Source organism: Bison bison, unplaced genomic scaffold (assembly GCF_000754665.1).
Source record: "Bison bison bison isolate TAMUID 2011002044 unplaced genomic scaffold, Bison_UMD1.0 scf7180017864489, whole genome shotgun sequence".
Classification (NCBI taxonomy): domain Eukaryota; kingdom Metazoa; phylum Chordata; class Mammalia; order Artiodactyla; family Bovidae; genus Bison; species Bison bison.
In genome coordinates, this window is record NW_011495048.1 from 2,142,021 (window position 1) to 2,161,704 (window position 19,684).

The 19,684-nt window shown below is 36.2% G+C and overlaps 1 protein-coding gene across 3 annotated transcripts in view; it reads right to left on the bottom strand.

The window, feature by feature from the left end:
• The window catches only part of CTNNA2 (catenin (cadherin-associated protein), alpha 2), a 1,195,405-nt gene that overhangs the window by 23,604 nt on the left and 1,152,117 nt on the right, over positions 1-19,684 (bottom strand). Inside the window, exon 17 of one of the 3 annotated variants that reach the window (XM_010863260.1) lies at positions 9,654-9,797. The exons of the other annotated variants lie outside the window; for them this stretch is intronic. Within the exon in view, the coding sequence (XP_010861562.1) occupies positions 9,654-9,797 (144 nt within the window). The remainder of the gene's footprint in view (positions 1-9,653; positions 9,798-19,684) is intronic. 3 annotated transcript variants of the gene reach the window in all.

Consider the following 19,684-nt stretch of genomic DNA (forward strand, 5'->3'; position numbering starts at 1 on the left):
TGAAACTGACTTCTAGTCCTGGTAATCTCTTCCCATGCTGCTGCTGCTGCTGCTGCTAAGTCGCTTCAGTCGTGTCCGACTCTGTGCGACCCCATAGATGGGAGCCCACCAGGCTCCCCCATCCCTGGGATTCTCCAGGCAAGAACACTGGAGTGGGTTGCCATTTCCTTCTCCAATGCATGAAAGTGAAAAGTGAAAATGAAGTCGCCCAGTCATGTCCGACTCCTAGCGACCCCATGGACTGCAGCCCACTAGGCTCCTTCGTCCATGGGATTTTCCAGACAAGAGTACTGGAGTGGGGTGCCATTGCCTTTTCCGATCTCTTCCCATAGCCTTACTCCTTTCCTTCCTTTTTAGACTAGTATTTTTCAAAGTGTGATCCATGAGTAACCACATTCAGACTGTTTAGAAATAGAATACAGATTCCTGATCTCATATATGAGTGTCAGAACAGTGAAGGGAAAGTCTACGGTTCTCCATTTTTATTTGCTACACCCATGTGATTCTTCTACAGATTGAAATATGAGAATCACTACTTTACTTCTCTGTTGAGGTCATTCCCTTCTATATTTTCAACTACCACCTCTCTGCAGTGATTCCTCCAGGACTCTCAATGACCTCCACCCCCCCAAAAAAAAAAATGCAATTTCTATGAGGACAGAGACACTGGCTGGTTGTTCACTACTATATGTCCAATGGCTTGACTGGTAGACATGATGAAAGACAGCAAGAAGACACCTACGTGATAAAAAGACCATCATTTTTTGGAAGAGACAAGATAATGAAGAACAAAATTAGTGACCCATTTACCTGGTACTTCTACTTTCTGGGCCTTGTACTCAGTCTGTGGCACACAGTAACACATTTAAGCTTAAAAACAACACAAGAAAGTAGACACTAATATTTTTTTTCACTTTACACTTGAGAAAAATGGGGCTCAGCTGGGTCAAATATTTTGACTTCTACTGGAAGTCAGAAACCAGTTTGTGTTCCACTGAATGGAAGGTATACATGGATAAGAACGACCACTCCATGCCTACTTCTTCCTGTTTTTTTTCAGATTCATCATATGATGTAGTAAGTAGACATCAATTGGGTAGGGATATAGATGTTCCTGAGAAATATTTTAAAGGGTGCTAATACAACTAGGAAGTACACCATTTTCCCCTCTCACCTCTTTTCTTCTTCCTGTGGGTAATGGGAGGATGAATACTTTGCAGTCAATTTGGACCAAAAGATAAATTTAAGAATGGAAACCTCATAATAAACAGAACAAAAAACTAAAGTCATAAGGAGTTTGGGTTCTTGGTAACTCTTGTTTCACTATACTAGCACTGAACCACCCATAGACAGTATATGTGAGTGAGAAATTACTATTTGGATGTTTTATCATATTGTGCTGTGCTGCGTGCTAAGGCATTTCAGCCATGTCTGACTCTTTGTGACCATAAGGATTGTAGCCTGTCAGGCTCTTTTGTCCCCTTGATTCTCCAGGCGAGAATACTAGAGTGGGTTGCCATATCCTATTCCAGGACATCTCCCTGACCCAGAGATCAAGCCTGAGTCTTTTATGTCTCCTGCATTGGCAGGCAGGTTCTTGACCACTAGCGCCACCTTGGAAGCCCACATTAATATATAGCTGAATCTAAATTTAATTAAAACACATGAATTATAAATACTATAATTGGGAATTAATAATTTAGAATACTTAATTTAAAGGTTATATTTCACACCTAAATATAATTAACATTTTAACATATCACAACCTTCATGTGCGAGGGCAAATGAAACCAGCCATGCCTCTTGGTCCTTATTTCAAATTGCTTTTTTTAAATAAATAATTAATTTGACTAATTCAGCTATCTGGGAAGAAATTCTATGTTTATATACCATAATCCTTAAAAAAAAAGTCTACATAATGTATCAGAAAACTTAACAAAGTATATTTCAAAAAAACAGGGTGCTAAAGAAAAAATTACCTGATTTTAGGCCCCAAATCTTAGGTAAACAATATGATTTGAGATCTAGTATTTAAAATAACTTAAGGTGAGGGCAATGGCATCCCATTCCAGTACTCTTGCCTGGAAAATCCCATGGACGGAGGAGCCTGGAAGGCTGCAGTCCATGGGGTTGCTGAGGGTCAGACACGACTGAGCGACTTCGCTTTCACTTTTCACTTTCATGCACTGGAGAAGGAAATGGCAACCCACTCCAGTGTTCTTGCCTGGAGAATCCCAGGGACCGGGGAGCCTGGTGGGCTGCTGTCTATTGGGTCGCACAGAGTCGGACACGACTGAAGTGAACTTAGCAGCAGTAGCAGTAGCAAGGTGCTTTTATGTGGGAATAAGTGAGTGAATAATTCAGGGAATATTCTATGAAAAAATGAATGACAGACTTCACAAATATTTACTAGAATTTCTCAATGTGATAACTTACTGAAATGGAAAAAGAATGGTCAAGAAGCTAACCTAGAAAGCACACATTATGTGCTCAATGTGCCAGGAACCAGGGACAAAATTAAAAACATTCAGATACATTCCTATGCTTATGGAGCTACAGACTAGTTGAGGAATATAAACATATAATTAAAGGAGTCCTCCAATGCACTTCATGTCAGGAATGTCAGAGAGAATGCATCATGCTAGGGGAGAAGATCAAGGTATGCTTCGTGAAACCATTACCCTATATCAACCACTAACTTTGTGACCCTCAGGAAGTAACTCAAATTCTCTGAACCTCTTTTCCCTAATATTTTTAATGGGGATAACAGTATCTCCTCCACAGGATGACTTGAAAGCAGACTGTAAAGTGCTTTTCAAATGCTTAGCACAGTGGGTGGAATATACTGAGCTCTAGTATCTTAGCTGGTTTAATAATAATTGTTATTTACTACATGCAATTGTCCTATTGTTCCTCTAAGTAGTAATAATATTTCATTTTATAAAGCAAAAATTCAGAGATTAAGAATGTTACCCAGTCAATAAAAGACAGAGTTGGTTTCCAAATTCACTTCAAATAACAATACCTAGCTTACAATTTTAGTGTCTACCTTAAGAGAATGTGATCGCATCTTATTTTTCGGATCTTTGCAATCAAAACCATGTAACTGTTACTATTCTCTGGCTTGGTTTTTACTCAGGTAAGATGCCAGGCCCTAAGGTAAATTTAAAATAATTTTGCCTGGCACATCTCTAAGAACCACCCAGGGTGATGTTTGGCTAGATTGATGCAATAAAGGCCCAGTGACAGAGCTACATTTCTTTGGCTAAAAAAATCTGCAAGAATTAATGTTATTTCTTTTATATTAATTTGCCAAAACGAATTTTCTTAGTCAATGGTAGGCACCGGCATCCTATCAGTCAACTGCTTCCAGAATGCGACAGTATCTCCAGCTCTGCCAAAGCAGTTATTGCTATCAATTGCACAGAGTTCAGAGATGAATATGAAGAAAAAGCAAGGTTCTCTATCATTTCTTGACTTCTAAACAAAGACATTCTCAAATGAAAAAATGGAGAAGATTCCAGCAATCTGGAACGGGAGAACAATATGGAATCAGTCAAAAGGTTAAGTCCAGAACTGACCCTCCTGGCTGTGATCCAGGGCCACATTCTCCCAGAGCACGGTTCATTCTCATGTCTTAGTCAAATGTAAAATACCTCTCTAGTGCCTCTCTCTTCTTTGAATATTTGTATAAGTTTCTACACAGACCAGTGGGGTATTCATGAAGAAAAATATGAGCACTTCTAAATGATTATTGATTCAAATATATAGCTATGTTATTAATATTTTTCAACAGAGACCATAGACCCTACATTGGCATGAGGGCTTGATTTTTCTAGTCATGATGGGAATACACGTGCTCTGCCCCTCTCTTATGTCCTAGTCTTTGTGATCCTATGGACTGTAGCTTGCAAGACTCCTCTGCCCATGGGATTCTCCAGGCAAGAATATTGGAAAGGGTTGCCATTTTCTCCTCCAGGGGATCTTCTCAACCCAGGGATCAAACCTGTGTGTCCTGTGTCTCCTTGCATTGAACAGGAGGATTCTTTACCACTGAACCACCTGGATCATAGACCCCACATTGACTTGAGAGCTTGATTAATCAATATTTCTTTTCAATAGAAAAGAAAGTGAAAGTGACGTCACTCAGTCATGTCCCACTCTTTGCGACCCCATGGACTGTAGCCTACCAGGTCCCTCCGTCCATGGGGTTTTCCAGGCAAGAATACTGGAGTGGGTTGCCATTTCCTTCTCCAGAGGATCTTCCCAACCCAGGAATTGAACCCAGGTCTCCCACATTGTAGGCAGACGCTTTACCGTCTGAGCCACCAGGGAAGAGTTCTCCTAATTAAAATTAAAAAGTAGTCAAATGATTCTTCCAAAGAATACGAAGCAGAAATAAATGTTGCTCTGCACTATTGTCTCCATCCCTTACCTTGACACAAATTGGGAGCTGTAGAACTTAGCTCTGAACTTGATTAACTTCTTGCACTGATCCATGATGATGAAAGACACAAAGCAATCCCTTAAATGTTTATAGTCTCATGCCTTTTCTTCAAGCCATACTTAATAGCTTAGTAATTCTTTATATTTGACAACCACCATTATTTGAAAATTATTTTTATGCTTAACTGAAATTTAAACCAACTTTCTCAAGAACATTATGTTACTTTTATCCTATTTTTCCAAATCTTTAACTCTTAATATTTTCTTCTTTTAATTTATATCTTTTTCCAAGAATATAGAAAGAATGAGTCAATTTTATTGCCTGAAACTTTGCTATAGAAATGAGTCACCTGGCATGTTGAAGGTGAGATAGGGTAGTTAATTAGAGATTCCAAGAATCTACATATGCTCTACAATCTCAGGAAATCACTACATATGCCCTACAGTCCTGATTCAAGGGGTCTGCAGTCTGGCCCATTTGCATTTTAATAGTCTCTTTCTGTGTCTCTTTCTACCTCTTTCTGTGTTTGGTTTGACATATGGGTGTGATCCTCTGACCATTTTGGGAGACAGTCATTAAAATAAGATTATGTCAGAAAGTTTTTCTTTGACTTCCAGTGCCCACCTACCTTTCTTACTTTACCTCTGATTTTTCTCCATCTTTCTACCCATCTCTAGCGTTCTCAGGGCTGGTCAGCCCAGAATATATCTATACCATAATATTATGGCCATTCTGTTTCCCTCTGGGCTAATCATTTCTCTCCACAATTTAAAAAATTCCTATCTATTTATCTCTGAATATTCAAAGATATTATCCCATTAATGAAGCTTCCTCTCCCCCCTTCTCTACAGGAATCTCTAGATTCATACATAGTTCTGTTAGAGTGATTATTATAATCTATCACAGTTCCTGATTATGTGCCCATTTTCCATTTCTACTTCCATGTCCATCCATAGGAAAGTGAATATCACATGTTATTTACTCACTAAATGTTTGTTGAATTATAACTGAACTTCTATTTCTAAAATTACCTCTGGGGCATTTTGGGGGAGGAAGGTAAGAGTTGCCATCTGTATTGTTGTTCTCTTGAGACAAACCTAATTATATAATATCTTTAACTTCCTTTAATAGTTTAGATTATTCCACAAAAATTTACAGAAGTCCTACTTGAACTTTTTTGGGAAATTAGTTCTAAGAGAGCCTTCTCTGTTTTGTAAAACTGAATCTGATCCTACAACTTCCTTATTTCCATATAGTAAAGTTTAGCTTTAGAAAGTGATTTCCTGTGATAATATATTCTAGAAATTAATCTCAATTTCATGATAGAATATTAAGAAACATTTCACCGGATGATGTAAACCAAGTCCTTAGAATTTAGGATAGGTAATAAAGCAGTTCTACTCATGGAATTCTTGGCTTTTAGAATGGCCAAAGTAATAATCTAGAAGGAACTTGGATGGCAAGAAATACAGGAACAGTGCCCTCTAAGTGATACAAAGTATACAGTGAACATCATCTGAGTCTACAGCAACAGAGAGGCTTTCACATTTAAATGTGCTCCTATGTCAAAGTGGGTAAAAAAGTGAAGTGAAAGTCGTTCAGTTGTGTTCGACTCTTGCAAGCCCATGGACTATATATAGTCCATGGAATTCTCTAGGGCAGAATACTGGAGTGGGTAGCCTATCCCTTCTCCAGCAGATCTTCACGACCCAGGAAGGGAACGGGGGTCTCCTGCATTGCAGGCAGATTCTTTACCAACTGAGCTATCAGGGAAGCCCAAAGCGGGTAAATGATGGCTAAATCTATCACCTCTTTCCAAGTGTATTAGGGAAAGAGACTTGCATAATCACTGTCTGTTTGAGAACAGAGTCTGACATGATTCCTATTCAGTGCAAGAAACTTCCATTTGCTTCAGAAAACCATACTGGTTACACGAATTCTCATTAGCTTATGGGCATTTCTATGACTTTGCAACCTGTCTAAACTTGTCAGTGATAGAGCCCTTGATTTTCCAAAGGACAATCCATTTCCACCTTCAACAGAAAACCAGAATGTCCCAGAGTTACAGCTTCCTTCTGTCCCCAATTCTTTCATTTTATTTACTTCTTTTCCACAGCTGTGGCTGTGAGTGATCATATGACCTCTTGTGTAACTGAGAAAATAGCAGCCTGATTATATTTTAACAATCATTCTAAGTAATTCACTTGCAGCCTCTTCATATATTATAAAGTCAGCATATAATTAAGGGGAAAGGGGCTCAAAATGTATGGGACTGAACTCAAAGCAAAGACTTTTTATTTTGATATATGACATTTCTCAACACAGGTTATTCTATGCAAAATGTACAATTCTGTGGGCTTTTGATCTGAAATATTTCCCTTCCCACAACACAAATCTAAAATGCTTTGTTCAAAGTTAGCTGAGGGCCTCAGCTTCTCACAAAGCCTTCCGAGGACAATCCAATCCAACTCAGCCCACAGGGATATCTCTTAGTTCTTTGACACTTATTGTCTTCACCTCTCAGTTGTTACGTGGTATGTGTCTAGACTTCCAAAAAGGTTTCACATTCCTCAAGAACAGGAGCCAGGTCTTATATGTCATTTATCCTTCATAACATATAGTTCAGGATTCATCAATTCCCTACTCACCAACTCTTCCCAATACCACAAGGGAATTCCTGTAACAATGCATAAGTAATTCTGAATTTCAGAGTCCCAATGAGACCTAGCTCCATCTATCACCTAGTGGGTACGGATATTTTATTTCAAATAATCAAAATAACAAAATTAAGAAGTTAAAAAACAAGTTAGTCTTCCAAATGAACACATAGCTAATCATCAATCGCTTGATAATGTCCACTTAAAAGAATAAGAACTACTATTATTAAACAAGTAAGACTATATCAGATATAGGGTACATTTTGAGACTAGGTTGGAGTGAAATTTTTCTTCAGGTTTGAATAACTCTATGTCAACTACAAAAATTAGACCTCATCAACTATACAGTCTTTTCCCCATAAACCATTTCTTTGAAAACATACAAAACAATGTAGCTTTAGAGCAGTATTACTTTAGAATATATCCTTTAAGTCATCTCTCATCATTTTAGATGAGAAAACTGAGGCCCAAGTATGTGTCTGTGTTAGTCACTAAGTCGTGTCCAACTCTTTGTGATCCCATGGACTATATAGTAGCCTGCCGGGCTCCTCTGTCCATGGAATTCTCCAGGCAAGAATACTGGAGTGGGGTACCATTTCCTTCTCCAGGGGATCTTCCTGACCCAGGGATCGAACCTGGGTCTCCTGCATTGCAGGAGGCCCAAAACATCAAAGGCATTTACTTTGAGTCACCTAATTAGTCACCGACAGAAATAGGAGTAGTGCACTAGTGTTCAGACATCAGATTAATGTAACTTTTGTTACATGTGACTCTTTTGTTTAGAGCACAATATATGTATGTATTTTAAATTATAATTCAAATACATACAAAATGGATATAAAAACACTGAACACCACTTTCAATGAAACATGCACATGAGAGTATACAAGTGCATGCACACTGCATTCCATGATAGATTCTCTGAATTTACACGAGTGTACAACACAACCATTCTTAACTCACGAAGTTTAAAGATGATTGTATTCCAAGGGTTTGTAAAATATGAGCATTTCTTACCTGGCAGCTGTATGAGGGATTGATAAAAGACATGAAAAACTTGAGCTATTATATGATTAGACATCAGACTTTTTTTGGCACTAGAGGTTTACTCCTACCTGGGGTTCCAGGATCTAACGCTTTTAATGAAAAGAAGACCAGAGACTTGAGAAGGATCACCCAACACAGGAGGTTTCATCACCTGTTGCCCACATTGCAGTTTTAAGTGGACTACAGGTGATTATCACCTACATTTTCCTCTGGGCCAGTTATGACTCCAGTTCTACTTATTGTGCCTAAAACCTTCACCATTGTAGTTGCTTCTTTAGGTTAGAAATCTTAGCTGGAAAATAGCTTCAGCAGTGACCATACCACTTTACCCCAGGTCATGAAAAGGACAGTATCTTGTGGGGAAGGACCCCTGTGGGAGAGGGCTGGAGGGTCTACACATAACAGAAGAGCTGTGGATGAGAATGGACGTCTCCTTTTAAACTGCCCATATTCTCCAATACCAATATTCATACATAGCTAGTTAACTAGGGATTTGAAAATAATGAATGATAAGCACTTAACTCCTTTCATAATACCTATGATTCAAACTGAGATGTGTTTTATCCCACCCCACGAAGAGTAACAGGGCCTCAGATTCTGATGGTCAAAACTTTTAAGAAAACATCCACCCCAACACCCCTTAAAGATATAACCATCTCCATGAACTTCCTTTGCCTCTCATATATAAAAGTTGATATCTTGATAGTTTTAATAGGTACCCAGGCGAAAACAAGGAAAATGTAGAAACATGCTCACTGCAGTTGATCTTTTCTTTCTAAATACTTAGGCATATAAAAGAATTAAACAGCAACAATGGAAATCTGAATATAACAAAGAACAGCAGCTTTTTACAACAGCATCAGTGTTATGATATATAACAAAAAGGTAGCAAATTTGGTTGAAACACATTGAAATGGTTGCACCCTTAATCTTGCAAGGGTGGTGACTTTTTTTCTTATTAAGTATTTTAGCTTTTGCATTGCAAAGTTTTCATTTGTTTATATCAGAACCAAGTTTTTGACAATTCTTGTGTATCAGTTTCTTTACCATTTTACTCTACAATTTTTAGAAGAGCAGACTGATTCTCTGGCCAAACATCAATAAAGGGTATTCTCTCATCCTGAAATCTTTCAAATGAAGAAGAATACAGTCTTCTGATTAGCCTTACTTTAGAGAAAGCTTACTAAATGACTACAGAATGGGTTCATTCCATGTATGCAATGACTCTCCTTCCCAAAGGGAAGAAAGACTGAGAAATAAAGGAATGAAAATACCATTTTCAGCTTCTCAAGTTTAGATCATCATTGGAGAGTATATCTGTATTGTAGAATTCTTGACTTAAATAAAGAATAAATAAGTAGATCTTTTGCCCCAAGTTGGTTAAAACAGTAAGTAAAGAGGGCTTGATTGGTCACATTTGACTTCATCAAAACGCCATCCCCCTGCTTTCAAAATTAATGTTTACAATGAGATAGTTTAGATTAGAAAGTGAAGTTACTCACCATAGAAGAATCACTGCTTCCACTCCCGATCGGAGCTCCCTCAGCACAGGTTGGGAGGTGGGTAGAAAGTTGACTAGCCCTGCCCCCATCTATGACATCACAATCTACCTCATAAAAGGTAGTGAAAGTGCTCTGAATTCCTGTCTGATTTCCGAGAGATACAGAAAAGAAAGAGTGAGAGAGAGAGCAAGAGAAAAAAAGAAAAAAAAATGTACCCTATTGGGAAGGGATTAGGGAGGTGGAAGAGGGAGTGAGTATTTGGGAGAAAAAGGCCTGTGAATGAATTAAGTACTGAAAGAGATATGGGTGGGCCTCCGTGGTATTAAGCAGTCCGGCCCTTTGGATTCCTCATTGGTTCTTTTGAACAGATAAATTAATCATTTGGGAGAAGGAGGATGAAGGAGCATCCCGCATCGTCAGGCACTGTAGGGGAAAACTGTAGTGGGGTTCAAAGGGAATGAATCCCCTATTTAAAGCATTGAAGATCACCAAGAAAGAAAGCAAGGGCTGAAACTCTTAACGACTGGAACAGCAAGTGGGGATTGTCAGATGTCTTTGTTAGAAGTTCCATTGCCCTGCTGCGTGACCTTCAGAAAGCTCTGGGTCTCAGCACACTCAGCCAGTACCTGGTGCTAAGGGGGTACTTACCTCTTCCATTGGGTTCACTGAGGAATTAATGCACTCATTGTTGCTAGAATGGCATTTTTAAAAAATTTCTCCTTTTTGCACTCAAGGGTGAGTTTTGTGATGGGCACCATTGAAAAGATAAGCCAATAACCAATGTCGAGTTTGACTCTTGGAATTTCTACCTCTTAAAATGTTATCTCTGACATAAAATACTACTGACAATCTTGACAAAGTTTTTCTACGTGCACTGAATATAACATACTCCTAAAAGGGAGAGTTAGCTCTCTCTTCAAACCTGGAGAGAAATCAAATGGCAATACTGCTACAATCACAAGGTCCCCTATTGCAGGTACTTTCAGAGGTCAAGTTCAGATGACCCACTAATGCTCAGTGACCAAACATTTTTGTTACATGCAATTCTGCTATAGTCACAGAGTTACAGCTTTGTTTAAAGTCTGAATATATATATATAGTCAGGCAAAATGGGAAAATAATGTGATCTAAGCTTTTTTTTTTCTTTTCTAATGTAGATTTAGAGCTTTGAAAATTGAACTACCCACAGTCTCAAGTGAGTATTATGACAAAACAAAAGGAGGAGCAAGCAGTCCTGAAACATCCACATGGAAGCCAGATCTTTAATCTGACCAGTGGAATATATGAAAAGTGAATCTATTTCCACAAAGAATATTCTAGTAAAGTTTCAAAATAATAGTTTGTAATTCACATCATGAATGGTTAAAGGCCAGAGACTATTTTTGCATGCAGATAAACAAAACTCCTAATTCGGATTTTTTTTTTCTGGTGTTTTAAGCCAATGCAGTTCTATTTCCAATCCTGTCATTCTTACCTTACCAAATATCTAAGTGTTTAGACCACAGTTTTAAACTAAAATTAGTAGATTAGGGAGCATTTTGAAACACAGGAGCTCCTAAATACAAACTGATTATGACTTTGGCAACATTACTCCCATCTTTTACTTTAAAATAAATGTTAAAGGCATTTAAAGGTTGTCTCTAGGGAACTAAAGACAAAAAGAAAAAATAACTGACCTATGAGAAGAAAGAATGAAATTTTTCCTATATTTGCATTTTTTAGTATTTTTTAGAAGAAGTGATAATACTCTGCACATGTTTTCCTTGCTGAATATTCTATTCTCATCTTCAATAAATCTAAGTCTAAATTCAAATTCACCTTTAATAGCTTTTATTGTGTTAAATTTCACAATGAACCTATAAAGCTATTTTCTTGCAATTTTTGCGTATTGAATCATTGACTTGTTGGCTTATCTTTCCTTTTTGATGCTTTGTAACAGGCCCATTTGGTTTTAGAAATTAGCCATCTCCTGATTTCCCCATTGTAGGTAAAGTGTTATTCTTTTACCAATTTTATAATCAAACAGTTTCAAAAGTGATAATTATATACCAGAAACTCATTTCTGTCATCTCATCTTTTGTACAATATATAAAGGTCACTATTTTAAGATTAATGATGCATCTGTCCATTCTCCCAATAAACACTTTAAAATTTTTACTACTCAACAAAGAGGGACACTTTTGCCAATATTAAGGTATTAGAATAAAATTGGAGTTAAACACTTTTTAAATATTGAACTAAAACAAACTGGCCTTAGATTATAATTTTTTGCATTTCTAATTAATTATATCATTTATTTGTAAGTAGAACATGACTTCAGGAACCCAATGCAAAACTAGGCTGCATCAAATGGATGCAGAGTGGTAAACTGTGCTGACTTTTTCCGTGATTTAGTATAATTGATTGCAATAATGTATTTAGTTATGATATTAGTTAAAATAACAAAATTTTCTTTGACACAGAATGCAGTGCCTGGATCAGAAAATTTCTAGGTCTTCTTGGGATCTAGCCTCTTGATACTGTTCATGAAAACTAAGTCTCACTGCAATTATGGATTTGATGCATACTTCCTATGACATTACAGAAATGGATGAGTTAGCCCTTCAAGACAAGACATGAAGTGTTTGCAAGATTTCAGTCAAGAGACTTCATTATTGAAGTCATGATTATAATTTTCTTCGGATCAGAGAAATGTAAGATTGGTTTCAAATATTTATTTGCTTGTTATGAAAAAAAAGTTTTAAGTTAGTGCAAAGGATGAAGAAAAGCCAGGTGGAATAATTTGTATACTCCAAAAGAATAATTGGCAGATCTATTTACCAAGTAATTTATCATGGAAGACATGATCAGGCAGTTGGCATGCAATGTGACCAAAATCTTAAATATCCCAACAAGAGAGAATACAATTAATTTTGATAGCAAAATATTTGAATTAGAAGTTTCCAGATAAAGAAATGATGTTTGAATTTGTCTTAAGATAGTATCTTACATACAGAACCCTGGACTTAAAAGCGTACATGTCCTTAGAAAATGATGCAGACTGGAACTTCTCCAGGATATTCTCTTTCAGTTGCAAAATAAAGTTGCAAAAGGAAACAGAGAAAAGAAGGCAGACTATAGAGATTTGACAGAACATCTAGCCAGACTTCCAATCAAGTTCATTATCAACAAGACATCTGTATAGATGAAGGTATTCAGAGACAAGCAATAAAATAAGATATAGTACTGATGATGAAAGAAAAGTTTAAAGTCTAAATTAATCTTGCCTTCAAGAAAATAGAATTAGGATGAAATATTTGAAATACATATGTATTGCCCAGAAGGAAAATGACTGTTCAAGATACAGTAAGACAATGTATTTTGAAGCAGTAAAACAAATCTGAACTAAAAATCCTCCATATTGCCCATCCAGAAGTCTTTCCCATTTGTAAGATACATGGGCCATAACATGACATATTTCTCCTCTAAAGGGCTGTGATCAAAGGCAGATTCTATTAATCATTTAAACTGGGGAAAGCATTTGACATAGTCTGTATGGACAGAATGTAGACAATCGTAAGTTAAGCACAGTTTTATTTCCAGTAAACCAAGAAAACCAGTGAATACACAGAGGGAGCTCAACAGACGGCCCGCTATTCCAGCTGAAAATGCTAAAACAGTAAGATGAGAAACTGTGAGGTAAAATGAAAACAAGAGACTATACAACCTAATAAAAGCACAATGGACAGAAAAATTTACCCTTTTACAAAAATTATTTGCTATTAGAGGTAAAGAACCTTGAATGCTCCCACCCAACCAATATTTAGCACTGTTCCTTTTATGTGGGAGTTGAAATGCAATAGGAACATAAAATTCAATGAATTAAAATATCCTTATAAGAACAAGCAATAAATACAACTCTGAACTCTAATGGTTAGTTTGTCATTAGAAGTTAGGAACAGCTTATGGAACCATTGTTTTTTTCCTAGGAAAAATACTGCTCCTGTCTCAGTTTTGCTATCGGCATCTCTTTATTTGCTTTATTTTGAGTCATCTGAGGTCATACAAAATCAATAATGAAATTCCCAGATAACATTAAGTATATGGTTTTAATATTCATATTCTCTTTTTAAATTTAATTATATATTTTATATCAACTTGTTCATATTTTAACTCTCTTAAGGCATGTCCAAGTAGAAACAAGAATAAAAACACAATAGATTTGGGTAATCCATTCAAAATAACATATTTCTTGACTAGAGCTGACAAATCGGAGGGTATACAGGAAAACCAAAAATGAGGAACTGAATTATAGATACTGTATCTAAATAAAGATATTCAATCAACACTTCAGCTTCTCATAATTATTTGGTTCAACTGAAGGGAACAGGTAGATCTGTGTTGCTCTCATATATCCAAAACTAGTTTAAAATGGGGGAGAAGGTGCTAGCTCCTAAAATACTACTACAGACATTAATTCTTAAAACATACTGATAAACAAAGAACATCTTAGAAGGAACTCAGACAATTATTACATGTAGACAAGATCTCTGAACATATCTCACGGGAAAATTGTATAAACCAGGATATCTTTAGCTACGTTTTCCTGTGTTTCACAGATATCAAAAGATTTGTGCAATCATTATCACTCATTTAGGTGCCTTCTATGTATCTCACTTCCAAGTTTCTGTAAAATATTATTATTCATTTGATGCCAAAAAAACCCTTAGAATATTAAAATCAAAGACATTAATTACTAACAGATAATTGCATGAAAAATTTGCCTGCCTTATTTTTATTTGTGGTTTTTGAAACTTGAAAAAATTCTAAAACCCAAAGGAATGAAAGTCCATTGATTCAGTGACAGGTAATGGCATTGATATTTCTGACTCAGAGACACTCTTCTGTTCATAAAGTCACTAACACTTTTTGCTCTTATGAGCAATAATGCCCTTAAACTAAAATGTAAACTGCTCAGCTCACAAGTTCAGGTGATGTAATCAAGTGAATCCACTGAGTAGACCCTAGTTTGGTCAATCCATGTCTCCATTTGAGGTCAAAGAGTTATTTGCTTGGTTCACATCCCAGCTTTGCCACAATCGAGTCTGTTTTCTTAGTTTAGGATTTGCATTAGCAAAGTCTTTTTCTATGTATAAAACAATTTAGTAAGATAACGAACTGGTTTAATTTCATGAGTGAATAACTGATTTTTTTTTTTCGATGAATAGAATTAACCATACTGGTAACTTTAGATTAGTATCGTTGAGTATATATCTGAAGAGTTACTTCTTACAGTGAAGCAACATACCCTCCTCCTTTGTGTAAGATTATTATTTGAAGTCAGGGTGATATACTGTGGTGCTACAGACATAAAGCTTTCTATGATGCCTGAAACCCAAGGAGATTTTTTACTTTCTTATAAAACTTATTTCAAATTTCTTCCAAAAATAATGCCTGGAGTTTGTTAAATGTCACTTTTACAACACTGAGAATGAATTTGCACTGAAAAAAACTTAAGGGTTATTTTTATCTTAAGGTTTGCATAATTTGGGTTGTGCAAAAGTCAATGACCATGGACAATGACATGAATGTAACTAAGGAAGATTTAAAGTGGGAATCAGAATTTCTATGGTTATAGTTGTACCATCATAACACATTAAGGCGTAGGCTGTTGGGAGAAAGATTGAGTTATGCAACAACCCATCATACTAGAAGATTAAGTGCAAAGAACTATTGCCATTCTGAATTCATAATGATGAATACCGATTTAATTTTCTTACTATTACAGAGTTTCTTCATTATCCCTCCGTTGAGATTGATAATCTGACTTTAGCTTTAATCTTACTTTCCTTGGATCTGGATTTTCCTACTTTCCCAAGATTAGAAAAAGTTCTTTAAGCCAAATACTTAATAACTTACCCTCTGGAAGGTCTGGATAAAATTCTTTGAAACTGCTGTGAGTTGCCTGAACACATACCCTTTTGTTTAAATGAAGCATAGAAGTGCATTCCAAACTCAAACTGAAATAGCTAGCAATTTAGATTTTTTTCCCATTACTACTACACTTTGATCAGTGGAGATAATCAAGAACTGACAATAGACAGAATCAGAAGATACATAAAAAAAGACTCTTTTTCCCCAAAATTGTGCTTAAAGTACGAGTCTACACAACAAGGTATCAGTACAATGCTTGTTTCAGTGATTGTTTCATCCCATTACAAAATACTGATACTTTTTTATAGAGGGAATAAAAAAATTTTCAAGTATAATGCAATTCTCATCTCAAACAACCACCATTATATATATATGTGTGTGTATATATACACACACACGCAAGTATATATAGGTATGTATATGTATATATATGGTATTGTACAAATATATATATAACATTGTACAAAGAAACACTGTATGTTCCCCCAAATTGTATTACATTGAATTAGATATTAGTCACAGTTGTCAATCATTTGTTCATTTCTTAATTATTGCTTATTAAGGGGACAAGGAAGCAAATCAGCTTTATTTGTTGTGTGTATATATGTAAGCATGTGCATATAGCATATATGTATTTTATTCAAATTGACTTGAATATGACCAGTTTCTAGTATTTTTATGAGTGTTTTTTAGCTATTACCATGAATATTCATGTTAGTTTTAACTGAGCCCAATGTTTGAATGATATGAAACATAATTGACCCCTTATTCTCCAATTTTCTTTTTACCAATCCAGATCCTACCAGTGTTGCAAATTATGCTTGCTCACCTTGTCAAACTTTTCTCCATAACCCAATTGAGAGGAATTCAAATTTGGAAAGGAGATATTTAAAAGACAAAAGAACAAAAGTTCACTTAGGGCAAATTACTCAGTGCTTCAGGAATAGGTCATGGCTTCACTTAATCAGCCTGAGGGCTAAGGGAACTAACATTTGTCACCTCTAAACTCTGTTCCTATATTTTGTTTGCATGAAAAAAGGCATTTATTTGCAATAAAATCTATTAACTTTGTAACTTCTCATGTAGAGTCAGCTCTAAGTTATATCAGTGGCCCTCCATCTCTGAACCTGAACATCAAATTCTTGTCAAGAGCAGAGTTATCGCTCTTGTGTTCTGGCTTTATTGTTATAATGGGGCTCCTGTTGTATTTAAACTTAACATTTTAGACAGAATTTTTTGGTTTTTTCAGAATGCTTGATATTCAGCATTCTAAATTCGAAATCCCTACATTTGTGTTTTGAATCTCATTCTTAGTAATGTATAAAGTATAAATCTTTGGGTAGCTAAAGATTATCAAGGCTTATAAAATGGTTTTTGTTTCTCCAGTTGCATGTGTATATCTCCATTTTTAAATTTAAAAGAATGTATTAAATTCTCTGAAACTGAATGCAGAAAAATTAATTAAAAATATGACAATCAAATATACAGGTAATTTCCATAGCATGGTATTGGAACTGATTTGTATTCAAAACATATTTACATGCTGAAAAAGTGTGGTTCAACTTGTCTCCCCTGATGAATAAAATGCTGTCACCTTTAATGGATATTACTTGTATTGAACTTATTTATGTTATGCTATGGTTAAATTTATTTTTCCTTTGTTTTCTCTTTTTCCTTCTTTTATGCTTCTTCCTTCCTCCTCTCCCCTTTCCTCTTTATCTTTTCTTCTTACAACAGTCTTTTTCCAGAAAGCATGTAAACCAGCTTAAGATTAAACTAAACAAGCAAATAAAGCCAGTATTTAAACTATCAGGCTGTTTAATTGTCTGGGCTTTCATTTCCTCTGCTTTTCCTCTAACATTTCTATCACTCTTTGAGGGTTTTTTTTGTTTGTTTGTTGGTTTGTTTTAATTCCCTTTCCCATTACCTGCTTAGCAACCACATTGAGCTGAACTGGCTCACAAATATGCATCTTCTACTGTGAGATTTAATAAGAATGGCACCTTTCCACTGTTGAGAAATGTTTAAGCCAATGACTTTAAAAAAAAATTGATTGCCAGCCAGAAAACTAATGCTGCTTCTTAGATAGCAGTTGCATGAATGAGCATCCATAGGCATACACCCTGGTTTCGTCTATTTCTCTAGTTCCCATTATGACTCATGAAAAGCTTTGCACCCACTGTCACCATGTCCTATTGAGATTTCCTGAGCCACCTCTCAAGTCAAAGGCAGATACCAGAGAAGAAGCCTTTCCCACTTTGTACACATAGACTCACATAAAACATACACATGCTGACATGGTATACAATTATGCACATGAGCATATTTTTAGTTTAAGTTCATCATGCCAGCATAAGACTATAAAAATATGGCATTCAGTTTTTAAATCCAAATAATTTTTCTTGGCAAAAGGGAAAAAAAATTATCCATATCTCTTCTGCTTCAGTAGAAACTTTGACTCCTAATGAAAATACTGTTCTAGGGGTTTTCAGAGAAGGCACAGTTTTGAATACCATGTACACAAAGACATAGGAAAAAAACAAGGACAATTTAAGTATTTCTCTTTTTAATTGCATATTATATGCAATACTATATTTAATATATATATATATGCATACTGTATTTAATATAGCAACTTCGTAAAAATGTGGCAACTTCGTCATGCCAGACAACAAAATAAACGGGGCCCAAAGCATGGATGAACTTTCTTGGCAAAATCATTGAAAGTTTGTGTGTATGGGGTCTCACATTCTTGACTCTTTCAGAATTTTGAAGACAGTCATGTGTGCTACCGTGCAAAATAAACATATTGCTGTTTTTTTGTTTGTTTGTTTTGTTTTTTCTCTATTGGCCATCAATGAAGGATGAAGAAGAAGATGGAGGCAGAGTGGCAAAGACAGCAGACTACAGATGCAGGTGTGGCACCAAATAGCAATCAAGCTTGGAAAAAAATCATGAAGAAACCAAGAGCAGGCCCATAACTGAGCAATATAAGCAAATCTTTATAATGCATTTGACTCAATTATTATAAAGTGGTATAACATTCCTCTGAAAGAAGCCTTCTCCCATGCAAGGATTTACGAACATTGCCAATAAGACTCAAAGAAGGAAACAGGCTTTGTGATAAGTGTTCTCAAACACTTCTGCCAATACCAACAGTGCAAGTGATAAAAGCCAGTGATGGTTTGGACTACAACTAAATGAGGAAAATACAATGGAAATGAAGCTCTGGAGGCAGTGATGAACAATGGGCACTGAGAGGACGACGGAGAGCAACTCTGCCCATAAAACTTGCTTAGATGAGGTTGCGGAGTCTGAGATCCACAAAGATGCTCTGCGCATCCATGTAAATAATAAGATTTCGAAAGTAACAAATGAAAGCACACAAGGCAAGCGAAACAAAATGCACTCAGTCCCACAGGTGCTTGATACAGATGGACATGAAAGCTGAATGGTATGGGAAACTATACCATTGAGGCTGAAGATAAGAAAGGAAGCAAGGGAAATGCAATGTTTCGATCACTTCTTGGCAGAGAGAATCTTGGTAATAACCAATGTGGCAGGAAGGACACATTGCAAGACAGATTGCTCTTGGTTGTTGAAGAATGTTGAAGCGGGATCATTTTGGAAAAGGAGGGGTGACTATGCTTTGCTAAGAGGCACAAAATCGCAGTTTACTGGGCACTAGATGAGACTGCATGGAACAGACTTTCTAAATGGAATCTCCATGCAAGCCAGATAAGCTCTTTTCCCAGCTAAGTTTTCTAAATGCCAAACAATACAGGAACTGAAACCTTTGGGTTCAAGGATGATTTTTACACATATTTTTAATCAAATGGTGAATTTCTGGAAATGTCTTGAGGAAGAATTGAGCTTCATGACCAGTCTGATGTTCACAAGGCATTCACCATATGGATAACATTCTGTTTCTGATAATGCCACACTGAAAATGGCAGCATCATGTCTGACTGGGAAAAGAACTAAAGGTGGCAGAGCCACACTTTGGAATTTGCAAATAGTTTACAATAGATGGCATCTTGTGTTGAAAGAAAGGGACTGAGGGAGGAGAAGAAGCCAAGGTAAGAACCTCAACACATACATTTGGAAATCTTGCCAAG